The 20008-nt window shown below is 32.6% G+C and overlaps 1 protein-coding gene across 4 annotated transcripts in view; it reads left to right on the forward strand.

Moving 5' to 3' along the window:
- LOC139489318 (tyrosine-protein kinase Abl-like) overlaps window positions 1-17483 on the forward strand; it is a 32077-nt gene extending 14594 nt beyond the window's left edge. For 3 of the 4 annotated variants that reach the window (XM_071275607.1, XM_071275610.1, XM_071275609.1), the window contains 2 exons: window positions 1836-3872; window positions 14383-17483. In XM_071275607.1, the coding sequence (XP_071131708.1) occupies window positions 1836-3864 (2029 nt within the window). In that variant the 3' untranslated portion in view covers window positions 3865-3872; window positions 14383-17483. The remainder of the gene's footprint in view (window positions 1-1835; window positions 3873-14382) is intronic. The other variant, XM_071275608.1, reaches the window with a different exon arrangement.
- The last annotated feature ends 2525 nt before the right edge of the window (window positions 17484-20008 follow it).

Raw genomic sequence — 20008 nt, forward strand, 5'->3', positions numbered from 1 at the left:
TAAAAAATCAGTGCTGAATAAATGGGTCAGAGTGTTATGTCCCTTGGTAATATTAATTATGTCAGAAGTTGCAATGCATTTTCTCTCAAGATTTCAGTTCAGTTAGATATTTATAACAAGTTTTAAAGAACAAAAAAAGTTATTATTTTAGATATTGCCCTTGGACAGATTAAATATGTGCAACACGGGGGACATTGGAACTCAATTAACAGTAAATGCTGATGTTTATTTCTTAGAAAATAATTTAGAAAAGATATACGTCTTAGTTATATATTAATTTTATTAAGAAAAAAAATGGAAATTAACAACAGGTCCTTTGAACAAACAGTCTTTAATATGTTATAATCTTAATAATATGAAGAAGAAAAAGATGAACTTTAGAATAACTGTAGGTTATATTTTTTTGTAATAGAAGCTTACAGCTATAAGTTAAACATGTATTTAAACAATACAAATGATTATGACAGTTTATCATATTTATTTACCGTAAGCTTGAAGGCATTGAATTATACCCTTGAAAAGTAGATAGTATAGTTTAATGCCACTGGAGTATGATTTTACAAACAAGTATATCTTATAATGTCAAAAGCAATAAAGTATGAAACATGGAATTAATCAAAGGTTTATATTACTTACTCCAAGTAATTGTGGAATTAATATGGTCAGTTTTGTGTATGAAGCATATTTATTTTAATACTAAGCATATTGTGATAACTTTTTTAGACTGAGTTTTACATTTTTTTATGATCAGTTTGTGTTACTTAGTTCTCAGCTCATAATTGATTGAAATTGAGTTTTTATATCATATTTCCTTAACATTCTCAATAAGTTGTTATAATTAGCTGTAATTACTGAGATTATTTGAAAAAAACGATTTAAGGACTAGATTTAACAACTACATCTCTTGTGAATCTTTTTTTTTAATAATATTTGACAACTTAATTTACGATATTCTAAATGATTGCCAAGCCTCACATTTAAAAACAGAATTTGTTTAGGGAAAAAAAATTTCTCAATAAATTCAGGGTTAAAAATCTATCATTAACAACATTTTTAAATGTATACACTGATAGATATGTTAAGGTAGTCATAGGGAATGTGACAATTATTATATTGAAGAATGTTTGAATAGATCTATCAAAAGTTATACACTTATACTGTATATTATAATTCTGTAAATGAGATTACAAAACAACAAGTTTAATCATGACAACTCTTGTTGTTTTGTGAAAGTCCCATTTTTTCAGTATACTTAATTAATTTATTTGCTCCCCCCAAAAAAATCAGGTAGGTATCTGTAATGATATTTATGATAATTGTTCCCCCAAAACTTACACAAAAATTAATACTCCAGATAGAAAATTAAACACACATAATCAATAAAAATACATATGTCCCAAATTATCTATCAAGGGATGTCTGGATTGGGCCTTTAATTTTGTTGGAATTTGTGGTTACCCCTTATCTGGAGACAGGAATAATGATTATTTTTTTTCAGATCCTAGAAAGAAAGCCTTATTTTTTTGCAGGGATTCAGCTTTTATTTTCTAGGAACTCATGATGCCATCCCATCCTTACCCCCTCCCCTTTCACATAATATTTAATTTAAAAAAAAGTTAAGAAGCCATTACAACTGAGCTAATAAAGTGTGTATTACTTTAAATAAGAAGAGATATATGAACAACCAGTCTAACAATTTTGATTGGACATTCAACTTGCATACTGTGTCTAAAATATAAACAAACTGAATGTCTTTGCTCTGACAACACTCTGAAGCATTTTAATTGTAATGTAACTATATACTTTAATATCTGTTTGTAACTTTAACATTGTAGGTATCAGATGATGCAGCTGTGTTGGCAGGATTCGTCACATCGTCCACAGATAGAGGAGATTCATGCTCAGCTTCAGAAGATTCAATCTGAAAAAGAGGCTGCAGATGAAGCTGAGTTTGAGAGGAAGTGGGCCAAGATGTCCACACGGGAAGCTAGAGTTGTTAAAGTTGAAGTTCATGCCAGTGATATTTCGGGAATAAAACATAATGTTGTCGATGACATTTGTGCAGCAGATTTTAATTCCAATTCCTTGCCTACTCACATAAATGTTGATGAAAAGGGAGACAACTTTAATTGTGAAATTGTCAGTGGAAGTATAGGACATGACAGTCCTATTAGTACTCCCAACAGACCTACGGTCCATCGTTCTACCAGTACACCTGTTGGGTCTAATAAAGATTCAAACAAAGTCAGTAATTCCCAGCCTAGTACTCCTCTATCGTCAGTAAAAGATACGAACAAAGTCACTAGATCTCAACCTAGTACTCCTCTATCGTCAGTAAAAGATATGAACAAAGTCACTAGATCTCAACCTAGTACTCCTCAAGTGTCAGACAAGGATAAAAACAAAGTCACTAATTCTCAACCTACTACTCCGCAAGTGTTTGCCAAAGATGAAAATAAAGACAGTAATTCTTTTTCTCAGAAAAATACTGACAAATCAACTAATGACAGGAATAAAGTCAGAAATTCTCAGTCCACCACAGGTGAGGACAAGTCATCTATTAGTGCTCAAACCCTTACAAACAAGGACCAAACTGATATTAAACTTCCTAAAGCTACAAACAATGACCAAGTTATTGCTTCTACTGACAAGGACCCGGTAAAACTTAATAACAGTATACCTGACATTTGTTTAAATGGTACAAAAATAGAGAACGACCCTTGTTCATACAGTAGCTTTTGTGAGACACAATTAGATTTAACGGTAAATAAAGAAAGTAAAGAATCCCAAAGTGTCATTCCCGGTGGTACAGATAGAAACGAAGAGAAAAAACATAAAAACGAGAATAGTGTTAGTTTTGTTAATAATGAAGTTACAAATTCACGAGATCCTTCAGGACAATTTAATAGTGTTGATAGTATTATAGATTTTGAAGAAAAATATGGCGAAACTCCTAATAGTGTTCATAAACAAGAAATGTTAGATAACTTGCCAAAGAGTGACAATGTTGAAGATATCCATTCTGAAACGAATAGTAAAACAGACAACATTGACGATTTGTCAGATGAAAATGAAGAGGATGAGGCTGAGAAATTAAGACTGTTAAAACTTACTCTATCAGGTGTATTATTATCGACAGACGTGAAAAGTTCTGTAGATGAAAATAGTGGTATATCTAGTCCAACATCAGATGACATGGATATTGCACGTGAAATTTACATTTCAAAGGGCATGTCTGCTCCTCCTTCTAAATATACATCAACTCGTAGTCTAAATACAATCCTGGAAGATGAACTTCTGTGTGAGGAAGAACCTCAGACTAAAGCCTCGGAACTTAAGTTTGTTGAACCTTCAGAGGAATACAATATGTCTGATCCTTTCATAGACAGTTTTGAATGGGATGACTACATTGGAGATGAACTAGTGGGCCGGGTCCGTAGTAGTGACATATCTCCTAGAGAGTCCATTGATTTCCCAGATTGGACTATGGAACAAGACTCCTCTAGTCAAGACAGTGAAATTCATAATGACTCAAAAAATGAGGCTAATCGGAGTGGAAAATCAGGAAGAAAAATTAATACATCTAACTTATCAGACTCTGAGGTAAAGAACAGTCCACTTGGGGCTCTGGCTTCTACTAAAAGTCCAAAGAGTCCACTTGGGGCTCTGGCTTCTACTAAAAGTCCAAAGAGTCCGCTTGGAGCTGCTGCGCATTCTTATGTAAAACATATCCTCTCTAATCGTTCATCTAACACTAATAAGAATGTATCTTTCTACTCCTTCTCTCATAATACCGACCAGGACCAGGAGCATGGTACCAGTACTACTCCCCTATATAACCCTATGGATGAATGGGAAATATGACACACAAGGTAAACTATCCTGCTTGCTTAAATCAAGGCTTCAAAATCTAATGCATTATGGGTATAATTTTGAAGAAAATTTTTGATCTATAGCCAACATTCTGAACAGCTGGCCACTGGCCATTCTGATATAATTTACTATTTTTGTGTTTAAATAATTATTTACCCATACTGCTTTTAGATTCTGAAGCTTTGAATAAGGCTACAAAAATTAATATTTTGATTCTCTGTCTGTACAATCTCCCTTCCAGAAATTGAAGTGGTGATTCACTTTGAAATTCCTCCATCCAATGAAATTCACAGTCTCTATATCAAATAGAAAGTATTGATAGCTGTAAATCACCTCAAGTCACTAGACATCACACTCAAACCACTAAAAAGGATTTATCCCTTCTCCAATCATAATTTATATACATTAAGAACAAATGATTAAAAAGGATGTGGAGTAAACATTAATAGGCTAGCAAAGTTCTTATCAACTAAAATGGGTAAAACATTGGGTGTTTTTCATTCATTTTGCTTATTGTTTACATTACTACCAGCATGATCAGGCACCTTTTAGCCACCCCTTTGTAAATAAATAGGAGTTCACTGACTACAAAGCAGCAACCACTACCACTATTTTGATGCTCAACTGTCTCTTGTTTTTGATTGGATGATTCATTGTGGAGGACTTGTTAATTTTTTTTTTTTGGGGGGGGGGCAGTGTTTACAGATGCAACAAGCATGACAAGGTGAATTGGTGTCACACATTCTGAAACCTATGACAGACATGAGAATCAAATATTACTTTTCAATGGCCTTACTCAAGTTCTTTATATAGCATGTTATTATATTGTATGTAGAAATATACATGATATAGTCATGATAGTAGATATGTCTGAAATCTTATACATGTTATATGAAAGTTACTTAAAAAGCATGTTGTATCTTTTATACACCTTATATCATCATTGAGGCTATACTGCAGAATGTATCTTGCATTCATGATTCTTGCTGCAAAACTTTGCTAAATTGAAATATTTATTATCATTTATGAAACTTTCATTAATATAACTTCAAAAGCATGTCCGTTGTCCAGTAAATTATTCCTGAGATTTTGGTAAATTTGTTCATGAACATTATCAGGATTATGTACATTGTATCCGTCTTAGTGGCTGCAAAGACTACAAATCTACTAGTCCCAGTGAAACATTTGCTGGTCCTCAGACTCCTGTGTATGAAAATAAGAAGATGTGGTACAATAAAATGATGATTGCCAATGAGCCAACTCTCCTCCAGAAATATTAAATAGCATAGTGCTTATACTATAGCTTACCATACAGCCTTTAACACTGAGCAAAACCTACCTGTATATACCTCACAGTCAGCTATGAATAGACCTTAAATGACAAATGTAAAACAATCAAAAGAGAAAACTAATGATCTGATTTATGTACAAAACAAAGAACAGATAGGATATACTTACAAAACAACCAGACTTAAATATCAACCAGTATATGTACACCTCACTAGAGTAGTACTAAATTTTTCCCACAAAAAGAGGGGAGGGTGGCAGGGCATCTAGTGATAAGGTCTAGTTATGTTATGGTCAACTACAAGTGGTAGGCCAATCAAAATTGGTAGGGGGGGGGGGGGGGGGCAGGGCATCTAGTGATAAGATCTAGTTATGTTATGGTCAACTGCAATCATAAATTGGTATGCAGTTGTATTAGAGTTAGCACATCTCATTTCTGTGGAGATTATTTGGCCCTGCCCCCTCAGTCATCTCATTTCTGTGGAGATTATTTGGCCCTGCCCCCTCAGTCATCATGGTCGACTCATGGTCATTGACTTTCAAACTTTTGCTTATTATACATGTATCCCTCTGCAAATGTTTGCACATGTCCTAAGTCAGGAATCTGATGTACAGTAGTTGTCGTTTGTTTAAGTAATTTATAAGTGTTTCTCATTTTTTGTCGAGCCTGCAACTTTTGTTGCAGAAAGCTCGACATAGGGATAGTGATCCCGCGGCAGCGGCTACAGCGGCGGCGGCAGCGTTAGCTAACTTCTTAAAAGGTTTATATATATGAAAGACCTGGATGCTTCATACTTTGTATATAGATGCCTCATGTTACTAAGTTTCCGTCAGTTATATGTCCAATGTCCTTGACCTCATTTTCATGGTTCAGTGACCACTTGAAAAAAAAGTTCAGAATTTTTGTAATGTTGAATTCTCTCTTATTATAAGTAATAGGATAACTATATTTGATATGTACGTACCTTGCAAGGTCCTCATGCCCGTCAGACAGTTTTCACTTGACCTCGACCTCATTTCAAGGTTAAGTTTTGGTGGTCAAGTCCATATCTCAGATACTATAAGCAATAGGGCTAGTATATTTGGTGTATGGAAGGACTGGAAGGTCTGGAAGGTGGACATGTCCAACTGGCAGGTGTCATTTGACCTTGACGGCTTGACCTCATTTTCATGGTTCAGTGGTTATAGTGAAATTTTTGTGTTTTGGTCTGTTTTTCTCATACTTTATGCAATAGGTCTACTATATTTGTTGTATGGATTGATTGTAAGGTGTACATGTCTAGCGGGCAGATGTCATCTGACCTTGACCTCATTTTCATGGTTCAGTGGTCAAAGTTAAGTTTTTAAGTTTTGGTCTTTTTATCTAATATTATATGCCAGAAGTCAACTATATTTGGTGTATAGGAATATATTATGATCTATATGTCAGTCGTGCAGGTTTTATTTGACCATGACCTCAATTGCAAGGTTCATTGCACAGTGTTAAGTTTTTATACGACCGCAAAATTTGAAAAAATTTTCGTCGTATATTGCTATCACGTTGGCGTCGGCGTCGTCGTCGGCGTCGTCGTCGTCGTCGTCGTCGTCGTCCTGCGTCCGAATACTTTTAGTTTTCGCACTCTAACTTTAGTAAAAGTGAATGGAAATCTATGAAATTTTAACACAAGGTTTATGACCACAAAAGGAAGATTGGTATTGATTTTGGGAGTTTTGGTCCCAACATTTTAGGAATTAGGGGCCAAAAAGGGCCCAAATAAGCATTTTCTTGGTTTTCGCACTATAACTTTAGTTTAAGTAAATAGAAATCAATGAAATTTAAACACAATGTTAATGACTACAAAAGGAAGGTTGGTATTGATTTTGGGAGTTTAGGTCACAACAGTTTAGGAATTAGGGGCCAAAAAGGGACCCAAATAAGCATTTTTCTTGGTTTTCGCACCATAACGTTAGTATAAGTAAATAGAAATCTATTAAATTTAAACACAAGGTTTATGACCATAAAAGGAAGGTTGGGTTTGATTTTGGGAGTTTTGGTCCTAACAGTTTAGGAATAAGGGGCCCAAAGGGTCCAAAATTGAACTTTGTGTGATTTCATCAAAAATTGAATAATTGGGGTTCTTTGATATGCCGAATCTAACTATGTATGTAGATTCTTAATTTTTGGTCCCGTTTTCAAATTGGTCTACATTAAGGTCCAAAGGGTCCAAAATTAAACTTAGTTTGATTTTAACAAAAATTGAATCCTTGGGGTTCTTTGTTATGCTGAATTTAAAAATGTACTTAGATTTTTATTTATTGGCCTAGTTTTCAAGTTGGTCCAAATGGGGGTCCAAAATTAAACTTTGTTTGATTTCATCAAAAATTGAATAAATGGGTTCTTTGATATGCCAAATCTAACTGTGTATGTAGATTCTTAATTTTTGGTCCAGTTTTCAAATTGGTCTACATTAAGGTCCAAAGGGTCCAAAATTAAACTAAGTTTGATTTTAACAAAAATTAAATTCTTGGGCTTATTTGATATGCTTTATCTAAATATGTACATTGATTTTTGATTATGGGCCCAGTTTTCAAGTTGGTCCAAATCAGGATTCCATATCAAGTATTGTGCAATAGCAAGAAATTTTCAATTGCACAGTATTGCACAATAGCAAGAAATATCTAATTGCACAATATTGTGCAATAGCAATTAATTTTCAATTGGAGTTATCTTTCTTTGTATAGAATAGTAGTTGATAATATATGTTGGAAATTTGCCAGACATGACTATGATGTCATTTTATATTTTCATTTGCCAATAACTTTATGTAAATAACTTCATTGGAAATTTGCCAATATAAAATGTTGCTGATGAAGCTTTTTTTCCTTATCTTATCTAAAATGTTTTTAGATAATGTATGTTGGACATTTGCCAGACATGACTATGATGTCATTTTCTATTTTTATTTGCCAATAACTTTATGTAAATAACTTCATTGGAAATTTGCCAATATAAAATGTTGCTGATGAAGTTTTTTTTATTGTTTTATACAATAAACAATGTATATTCACTTTTACTACCAACCAATCTTTACCATTCAGTGATAACAAGCACTTTATTTTACATTTTAATATTTTATGATGTATTTAAAAGAGTAGTTATTGTTGCAAACTCCATTAGAAATTTGAATTGATATCAGTTTTGGAAAAAGGGAAACGGGGATGTGAAAAAAGGAGGGGGGGTTTAATTTTTGTCATTTCAGATTTCATAAATAAAAAGAAAATTTCTTCAAACATTTTTTTGAGAGGATTAATATTCAACAGCATAGTGAATTGCTCAAAGGCAAAAAAAACTTTTAAGTTCATTAAACCACATTCATTCTGTGTCAGAAACCTATGCTGTGTCAACTATTTAATTTTAGATTTAAAAAGTTTGAAGAAGAAATTTTTAATTGATTTGTAAAATCTTGACATTTGTTTTGTGTAAAAAAAAACCATGTAATGTCAAAAATTTGATCACAATCCAAATTCAGAGCTGTATCACGCTTGAATGTTTTGTCCATACTATGATACTTGCCCCAACTGTTCAGGGTTCGACCTCTGCGGTCGTATAAAGCTGCGCCCTGCGGAGCACCTGGTTGTGTTTTGGTCTATTTTTCTTTAAATAGAAGTAATAGGTCAACTATATTTGTTGTATGGAAGCTTTGTTAGCTGTACATGTCTGCCTGGCATGGTTCATCTGACCTTGACCTCATTTTCATGGTTCATTGGTCTTTGTTTTGCTATTTTAGTTAATGTTAAGTTTATGTGACAGTTGTAATAAAGCTTTATACTTAGGACTATCAACATAATATCAATGATAATCAGATTAGTAAAGAAGGCGAGACATTTCAGTGTGTGCACTCTTGTTTGTTTTGTATAGATTAGACTGTTGGTTTTCCCGTTTGAATGGTTTTACACTATTAATTTTGGGGCCCTTTATAGCTTGTTGTTCGCTGTGAGCCAAGGCTCTGTGTTGAAGGTCATACATCGGCTGTTGTTTGCTCTATGGTCGGGTGGTTGTCGCTTTGACATATTCACCATTTCCTTTCTCAATTTTATTGACCTATACTGGTTTACGAAGGGCCAAGTGAGCTTTTCCCATCACTTTGCATCCGTCGTCCATCGTCGTTAACTTTTACAAAAATCTTCTCCTCTGAAACTACTGAGCCAAATTAAACCAAACTTGGCCACAATCATCATGATCATCATTGGGGTATTAAGTTTAAAAAATGTGTCCGGTGACGAGGTCAACCATCAAGATGGCCGCCATGGCTATAAATAGAACATAGGGTAAAAGGCAGTTTTTAGCTTATAACTCAAAAACCAAAGCATTTAGCAAAAATGTTTAGAGCAAATCTGACATGGGGGTAAAATTGTTTATCAGGTTAAAAATAGAACATTGGGATAAAATGTAGATTTTGGCTTATAACTATAAAACCAAAGCAATTAGAGCAAATCTGACATGGGATAAATAATCTATTAGGTCAAGATCTATCTTCCCTGAAATGTTCAGACAAATCGGACAACCTGTTGTTGGGTAGCTGCCCCTGAATTAGTAATTTTAAGGAAATTTTGCAGTTTTTGCTTATTATCTTGAATATTATTATAGATAGAAATAAACTGGAAACAGCAATAATTTTCAGCAAAGTAAGATCTACAAATAAGTTAACATGACTAAAATTGTCAGTTGACCCATTAAGGAGTTATTGCCCTTTATAGTCAATTTTAAACCATTTTTCTAAAATTTTAGTATTCTTTTAAAAAATCTTCTCCTCTGAAACTACTGGGCCAAATTTAACTAAACTTGTCCACAATCATCATTTGGGTATCGGGTTTTAAAAATGTGGCATGACCCTGCCAACCAACCAAGATGGCTGCTATGGCTGAAAATAGTACATAGGGGCGAAATGTAGATTTTGGCTTATATCTCGGAAACCAAAGCATTTATGATTTAGAGCAAATCTGACAGGGAAAAATTGTTAATCAGGTCAAGATTTATCTGCCCTGAAATATTTAGACAAAATAGACAACCTGTTGTTGGGTTGCTGCCCCAGAATTATTAATTTTAAGGAAATTTTGCAGTTTTTGGTTATTATCTTGAATATTATAATAGATATAAATAATATAAATATATAAATATATAATAGAGGTAAACTGTAAACAGCAATAATGTTCAACAAAGTAAGATCTACAAAAGAGTCAACATGACCAAAGTTGTCAGTTTACCCCTTAAGGAGTTTTTGCCCTTTATAGTCATTTTTTAACAATTTTCCTAAATTTTTGTAAATTTTTGTAAATTTTTAGAATATATTTTCCACTGTAATTACTGGGCCAAGTTCATTATAGATAGAGATAATTGTAGCAAGAAGAATGTCCAGTAAAGTAAGATCTACAAACACATCATGATCACCAAAACACAATTTTGGCTTGAATGTATCTGTGTCCATTGTTTAATAATAATATGCACATAGACCAAGGTGAGTGACACAGGCTCTTGAAAGCCTCTAGTTTTAAATTGTTATTTGGATGGAGCGTTGTCTCATTGGCACTCACACCACATCTTCCTATATCTATTAGTTTGTGATTAGGTCAGTTTATGGAGAACCACTAGTGGTAGGTCAATGTTAATTGGTATTCAGTTGTATTTATAGAGTTAGTACATCTCATTTTCATGGAGAATATTTGGCCCACCCCCTTAGTCATGTTTTATGGACTTAGAAACTTTTGCTATAGTTTATATGTATTAGTTTGTGATTAGATCAGTTTAAGATGAACTGCTAATGTTAAGCCAATGATGTTTGGTATGCAAATTTATTGGCATATATGGCATTTGAAAGTATTGTTTCCATGGATATTATATAGCTTCACCCCTCTGTTTACATAGTTTACAAGTCATTTTGCAAGTTAATATTTGTGTTTAGGTTTGTTGAAAGGGAATAACTTATAACAAGTCATTGATATTTGGTAGGCAGTTGTATTAGCATTGGCACATCTCATTTACAAGGAGATTATTTATTCATTGACTTCGAATATAAGCCTATATATAACTTATGAAACATGTTAAGTACTGCTATTTTTATTTCAACATTTGCATAATCAAAAATTACAAAAAAGTGACATATCTCTGTGATAACAGTTTCGGAGTAGCTGATTTCTGATGGTTGTTATCGTCCATTGTACTGTCAAATAGTTTTGATGATTCTTGTCGCCTTTTTATGTACATGATGTAGTAAAGATATTTTATAAGCTTTTATGAGATTTTATTCATCTGTAATTGAATGTGATTTCATTGATCATACCAGTGAAACTTACATGAATTGATGACCTGTTTTATGACAGTGGTATACTTAACTAGATCATATCTTTATTTCCCTCAAGACTGACCACCATAAAGATATAATGTAACTTGATAATACAAACTTTATGGATAAGTAATAAATGGATATAGATTTATAATACCCACAGCTTGTCCACTCAAGTAAACATTGTTATTTAGAATATATGTACTGTACAAAGCTGTCTAGGGTATAAAATATGAGATATGTTATGATTTCCAATGAGACAACTGTTTCATGACCTTGATTTAAGCAGTATAGCCTTAAACAATGAGTATAATTTATTTTACAAGAAATGTAGATCAGCCTTAAACAAAAACAAAACAGTAGAAACAATTAAAGACGGTTCTTATTGCTCAACATATTTTTATGCCCCACCTAGGATAGTAGAGGGGCATTATGTTTCCTGCTCTGTGCGTCCGTCCCTCTGTTCATCCGTCCGTCCGTTCGTCCGTCCATTCGTCCGTCCGTCCGTTCGTCCGTCCGTTCGTCCCGCTTCAGGTTAAAGTTTTTGGTCAAGGTAGTTTTTGATGAAGTTGAAGTCCAATCAACTTTAAACTTAGCACACATGTTCCCTATGATATGATCTTTCTAATTTTAATGCCAAATTAGAGTTTTGACCCCAATTTCATGGTCCACTGAACATAGAAAATGATGGTGCAAGTTTCAGGTTAAAGTTTTGATCAAGGTAGTTTTGAATGAATTTGAAGTCCAATCAACTTGAAACTTAGTAAACATGTTCCCTATGATATGATATTTCTAACTTTAATGCCAAATTAGAGTTTTGACCCTAATTTCATCATTCACTAAACATAGAAAATGATAGTGCGAGTGGCCATGGGGCATCCGTGTACTATGGACACATTCTTGTTATGTACATACACGCTTGTATGATGTATCCAGAATATTAAAATTTGAGGAGAGTTTTTAGGTTGTTCCAGCTAGGAAAAGGGATTCAAGCAAAATGTTTACTAACTTTTAAGTGATATATTATAACAAAAAATAATATTCTGAATGAGGGTTTTAACTTCTACCCACTTAAATCCACTCTCTGCAATTATCTATATTACGTAAGTTCAATTTACAGATTACGAAAGCACAATTCTTTTAACAAAGTAATAATAGAGCAAATACTATTAAAAAAAGGTCACAAATCTAAAATTGTCTTATTATGTTAAAATAACACTTCACGGACCATAACACCTTTTTAAAATGTTCATAATTTTTACAATAAAACTGAAGATATAGAATGTACCAGAGGTATTTAAATTTTTAGGTACATTCCCTCTGTAATAGATGAGGAAAATATGTTGAGGTTATGAAACAAGTCACCCTTTTCTACTTTCCATCAATTTTATCTGCTTTTTGTTAGAAATTTTCTGTTTAATGTTAGTCAAAATTTTACCTGTTGAATTTAATGTGTATTTTGAAAATTTGATTTATACATGCATAGTTGTTAAAAAATGTAAAATTTTAAAAAGAATCAAAAAATCTCATTTGATGTGCAACTGCACACATAAATCACAGTATGAAAATTACCATTTTGACTTTTAAAAGAAACTTTGTATATAAAGTAACATCTATAATACAGAATTTAAATTGCTGTTTATAAACCACATAAAAATGAAAATTATAATGAAATGTGTAATTTAAAAAAACTAAATGTTAAGTTTGATGAACTAATAAGTTACCTGGTGGATTTTTAATTGCTCCTATCATCAAAAGAATTAAATCATCACCTTTCTTAAACTTTAATCCATTTATGATAAATTTTGGACTTTTGATGATTGGTTTGGCTGTTTTATTTTTATACACTATAAAAGTATATTACTTATTAGTATTATTTCAGAGTGATGAGAACAAAATCACTCTTTGTGGTGATTTTTTTCTGTGAATGCTGTTGAATTTGGGTTATTCACTCTGAAATATCACTCTATATTCAAAGAGTCTTCAAGGAGCTGGCATGTCAGTTAACTGCTAGTAGTCTGTTGTTATTTATGTATTATTGTCATTTTGTTTATTTTCTTTGGTTACATCTTCTGACATCAGACTCGGACTTCTCTTGAACTGAATTTTAATGTGCGTATTGTTATGCGTTTACTTTTCTACATTGGCTAGAGGTATAGGGGGAGGGTTGAGATCTCACAAACATGTTTAACCCCGCCACATTTTTGCGCCTGTCCCAAGTCAGGAGCCTCTGGCCTTTGTTAGTCTTGTATTATTTTAATTTTAGTTTCTTGTGTACAATTTGGAAATTAGTATGGCGTTAATAATCACTGAACTAGTATATATTTGTTTAGGGGCCAGTTGAAGGACGCCTCCGGGTGCGGAAATTTCTTGCTACATTGAAGACCTGTTGGTGACCTTCTGCTGTTGTTTTTTTTCTATGGTCGGGTTGTTGTCTCTTTGGCACATTCCCCATTTCCATTCTCAATTTTATTAAGTCAGAGGGTTTTATCACCATCAATCACTTGATAAGTAAAAATGCATTGCATGGCAAAAAAGAAAAACCCTGCCACATTATGTATGTATGTGCCTGTCCCAAGTCAGGAGCCTGTAATTCAGTGGTTGTCGTTTGTTTATGTGTTACATATTTGTTTTTCGTTCATTTTTAAAAATAAATAAGGCTGTTAGTTTTCTCGTTTGAAGTGTTTTACATTGTCATTTTGGGGCCTTTTATAACTGACTATGCGGTATGGGCTTTGCTCATTGTTGAAGGCTATAGTGACCTATAGATGTTAACTTCTGTGTTAGTTTTGGTCTCTTGTGGAGAGTTGTCTCATTGACAATCATACCACATGTTATTTTTTATATTTATTGTATTGTATTAATGTATGACTGAATGATCAGACAGTTATCTCCCTTTCAGGATTCTGATGAAGACACTACACTACTGGATACAGATAAAACTCTGACAGAAGATGGTGTTGAAAAGGAGTAGAAAAGTCGGACAGACAATCCAGTTGTTTCAAAATATTGCTTTATATTTGCTGTGTGATATTTCAATTCACCCAAAAAAATGTTACAGAAAAGTGCTTGATGTCTGCAATGTCAAATTTTGTTGATTTCACAATTTCGACTTATTTTCGGCAGACATATGGTGTGATATTTTCGTGTTTATTTTGAAATCAATTTAACTGGAAAACAATTGTTAAAAATTGTGGAATGATTTGGTTGAAATTGTTTTGGTTATACAATGTATATACACCGGTACATTAATGCCAAAATGAATGAGTAAGAGCTTATGACTTTTATACCCTCGTTTGTCGAGGATACAAATACTATACATGTATATTAAACAGTCTTGTATAATTCATAAAACTATTAAAATTTTATGACAAAAGATGACAGAAGTACTTTCAGTCCACAAATTTTGTATATAAAATATTATATTAATAATATTGAAATAACAGTATTGGTTTAATCACATTTATTGCGGATTTCACAGATTTAAGTATCCAGCGCCATCTGTGGTTATTAGTGTACATGAAAACATCATTTAACAATCGATTTAAATATTTGTGTTATGACATTGATTACTCTGACCCAAGAAACTTTATAAATCCTGGATATAGAATTCCATAATTCATCCTCCAATACAGTTGGGGCTGATGACTATCAGGTGATGTGTTTAATTGAGAGAAAACATTTAAATAGACTTCTGTACAGTGTAAACAAACTGTATCTCTTTGTTATTAGTTTAGACCTGGAACCAACTAGGGACAGACTGCAATTTAAATGAAACCTTCAAACAGAATCGTTAAGTAAATCTTGATATTTTAGAATTTTTACTTTGACAGATGAGAAAGATGAATTAGAATTATTCCCCTTTAGAATCCCTCTTGAGAAAAGATTTTAATTAATTGTTCAAGAAATCAATGTTTATTTTTGATGCATGACAGATACAAACCATTTTATAGGATGTACTTAGGTGAGGTTAGGTAAAAATTAAGAAATTAAAATTGATACTATAAGCTGGTAGAGTATCAATTAAGGATAAAGATAAGCTAAAACTATTGATAGGTCATGGACCTCCTTTTCGAGATATTTAAGACTTAAAAATATGGCGGGAAAAGGCTGACTTGGACTTTTACCTTATATTTGCATTGTATTATTTTGGTCTCAAAACAAAAGAAAGAAAATCAAGAATCTTCTAAAATTTTGGTAAATGACCTTTCATGAGCTATTAAGTGTCATGAAAAAATAAATGGGTGTTATGGGGCAAAATATTTTCCATTGTATTGTATGGAAAAACACAAAGGAGTCCGAACATTTGACACAACTTCCAAAACCTCACCTAAGTACATCCTTAAATGTTTATTTGCTCTTAGTGTGTAAACTGTGTTCAGTAAGACAGTAAGGCCAGAATGAAGATAATTTTAGTGTCTCAACAACCTCTTTTTCATTATTTTTGATAAAAAAACAGAACAATCAACATTGATATTCATAACTTCTAGTGTGTATTCCATCATACAAAATTATTTTTTAAGAATAGAAATTAAAGATGAAAAAAATATAAATGTATTTTCCAATAAAATATTAGTAATAAAAAAAAAAGAAAACCAATCTGTCTCATTTGAAATTAAGAAGATCAAGATTTCATGAGTATGCCCTACATATAGGGATGACAACCCAAAATTTAGTTTGGTGTAGTGTTACATTAATCGTTTAAAAGTTTCATTTTTAATGAATTAATGAGTAAGTTGAATTGAGAAATTTCTTCAGTTTTTTTTTTTTAATTTGGAAGCATTCTTTTTTGTCATGGCTCCATTACCTTAAAATGATTTGACAACGAAAGAAAATTCCCATCTTATGTGATTTTTTTTAAGCATAAATGAAATTAGCATTTTATTAAGGAAGTGAAGGTAAAGCTAATTGAGACAGCAACCCAACACCACCACTCAAGTATGTAAGGTGTCTAGTGATCAACATAAAGCCATCACCAAAGACCAACTATACCAAATATCAAGCCTTAACCTTCTATTTTAAGGTCAAGCTCAAAATCATCTTAATCTTCCTCGGTTGAGACAAGTTTTTTCATTTTCAATTGATTTATTTATAATGGTAGAGGTCAGGGAACTAACATTAATATTGTGCTGGGACCATTTCTAGTTTTAATTTGGTTTAAATAAAATTCATTAAATTAGCCTTTTTACCTAGTTTATATTAATTGTTTGATCGTACTTAGCATTTATTGAATGGCACTGCTCATAAAATGAAAAGAAGAGAGACGGGTACTCTTAGAACAGTATTTTACTTATATAAACAATGATTTAGGTTTTTCAGTTCCGGTAATCACACTACTGATCTTTTTTTTAGTAAAATAAGATGTATTTTGTGCATATATTTCATAAACAGAAAATATATTTACGTAATTACAAACATTTTTATATTTCAACTAAAACTAAATACACCACACTTGAAAATACCTTTGAAAGTTCATAAGATCAACATAATCTAGTTGCACTCATGATTATAAGAGTAAAATTGTCTCTGTTGTGTTTCGTTGGTTTATGAAATACCCACTGGACAAACAGTCAACATTCTGTAAAAAGTAGTTGTGAAATATTTAGTACATTTTATTATCAAAATGAACACTTTATGATAAGCACCTTTAAATGACAAAACAAAATTTCAATATATTTATTTAATAGCTATCAATCAATATGCAAATGACTGCAATAGCTGTCCTTTTAATTATTTATAAACAAAAAGAATCCTATTGTTGAAAAAGTGAGAATAAGTTCCTCCACATACACTGATATGTGATTGACAGGGAACTTTCAATGGTATTATTAAATGTAGTGTATATGTAACTTATTTATATTAATCATGTATTACTAGTCATATCTAATATATTATATTTATTTTAATAAGAGATTCTAAACATGGTGCAATTGTCAGTAATATTTATTCATATTCGTTCATGTTCATTCACAAATTTTGTTTAAATAAAATCTTTTTTGTAAATTTGTTTTTCTATTATTCAAGATATCTGCTTTATTTATTATAAAAAGTTTCCATTGTGTATATTTCGTACATGAAAAAAAGACATCCTTGTTTGTCAGATCATTAAATATTTCTATGTGATATTTGAGTATCACCAGACATCTGTCTGTATGACCATTTACAACGTTTTCTAAAGGCAAAGATCTAAATTGCATCTTCTCACTAACATTATTAATTATGAAATTTAATATAATATGAAAACATTGTGTTCAAAGTCAGAGTTCATTATATTTTTTTTGGCATTTAATCTTCATGATACTTGGTATGTTGCTTTTGATGCCAAGTTATATGTTTTTCATTGTTTTCAAGGTCATAGTTTCCAATAAGGTAATTGTTTTTTAGCATTCCATTGTCTTGATACTTGGTATGCTGCTTTAGATTGTGAGATGATATATCTTTTTAGCTATTCTGGCTTTAAGGCTATGTAAGATTTGGCCATCATTTGGCTTCTATGGTTGTCATTAACTTTTAAAAAATCCTTTCCTCTGATATCGCTAGGAAAAATACACTAACTTCAGGGGCAGATCGAGCTATTTTAAAAAGGGGGGGTTCCTAACCCAGGACAAAGGGGGGATTCCAACTACATGTCCCCATTCAAGTGCATTGATTGTCCAAAAAAAAAGGGGGGGTCCAACCCCCGGAACCCCCCTCTGGATCCGCGCCTGAACTTTACCTGCATGTTCTTTAGGGTATCTAGATAAAACATTGAATCTGGGTACCTGATCAACCAACAAACTTGGCTGCTGCTGCTTAAAATATAATATGGGAGTAAAATGCAGTTTTTGACTTGTATCTAAAAAAAATTAAAGCAGTTAGAGCAAAATTGGCATTAGTATGAATGATCAGAAGGTATAAAGCAGTTAAAGCAAAACTGACATTGGTATTAATGATCAGAAGATCAAGTCTTATCACCTACAAAATTTCACAAAAATCAAATATAGCAGTTAACTGACATGTCAGCTCCAGATTTCAATTAAACTGACTGAAAGATTATGATTTCATCATATGAACATCTGGCACAATCCTTCCCGTTAGGGGTTTAGTATCATACCATCATAACATATACGAGAAGAACATAACCCGTGTCATGCCAACAACTGCTTTTAGAATAAATGTGTTTAGTTCCGATGCAAAGACCTTATCAGTGACTCAATATTAACGCCAAAATATGCAATCTTTAATGACTTGACAACAGTATCGTAATTATATCCCTTCTTAATAAGTCTATTCAAAGGTTTTGTAAGTTTCTGAGGTGAATACTGACACCTTTGTGCTTTATAATACACATATATAGTTGACCTATTACTTATAGTTTAAGAAAAATAGATCAAAACACAAAAACTTAACACTCTGCAAAGAACCGTGAAAATGAGGTCACGGTCAAATAAAACCTGCAGGACTGACATAAAGATCATAAAATATTTCCATGCACCAAATATAGTTGACCTATGGCATGTAGTATTAGAAAAAAAGACCAAAACTCAAAACTTAACTTTGACCACTGAACCATGAATATGATGTCAAGGTCACATGACATCTGCCCGCTAGACATGTACACCTTACAATCATTCCATACAACAAATATAGTAGACCTATTGCATATAGGATGAGACAAACAGACCAAAACACAAAAATTTAACTATAACCACTGAACCATAAAAATGAGGTCAAGGTCAGATGACACCTGCCAGTTGGACATGTACACCTTACAGTCCTTCCATACACCGAATATACTAGCCCTATTGCTTATAGTATCTGAGATATGGACTTGACCACTAAAACTTAACCTTGTTCACTGATCCATGAAATGAGGTCGAGGTCAAGTGAAAACTGTCTGACAGATATGAGAACCTTGCAAGGTACGCACATATCAAATATAGTTATCCTATTACTTATAATAAGAGAGAATTCAACATTACAAAAAATCTGAACTTTTTTTTCAAGTGGTCACTGAACCATGAAAATGAGGTCAAGGACATTGGACATATAACTGAAGGAAACTTCGTAACATGAGGCATCTATATACAAAGTATGAAGCATCCAGGTCTTCCATCTTCTAAAATATAAAGCTTTTTAAGAAGTTAGCTAACGCCGCCGCCTCCGCCGGATCACTATCCCTATGTCGAGCTTTCTGCAAAAAAAGTTGCAGGCTCGACAAAAACTAAAACAGTTCCAACAAAAAATGACAAGGAAAAAATTATCAACAGAACAAAGTCTATTTCCTAGGTACTTCAAGAACAAAAGAACACTCCATTATGGAGTTAATGCCCTTGTAATCATTAATGTCATTTTTTGTCTCACTTGAGACAGAGGTTACTTTATGGTGGCAGCAGTAGCCTAATCTATTTGTATAAAGCTGTATATATTGATGGTGGAAGACCTGGATGATTCATACCTTGTTTGCAAAAGACTTTAAGTTAAGAAGTTACGTCTGTCATACGTCCTTTGTTCTTGATGTCACTATTATTGTACAGTGACTGCTTGAA

The sequence above is a fragment of the Mytilus edulis genome, chromosome 9 (genome assembly GCF_963676685.1).
Source record: "Mytilus edulis chromosome 9, xbMytEdul2.2, whole genome shotgun sequence".
NCBI lineage: Eukaryota > Metazoa > Mollusca > Bivalvia > Mytilida > Mytilidae > Mytilus > Mytilus edulis.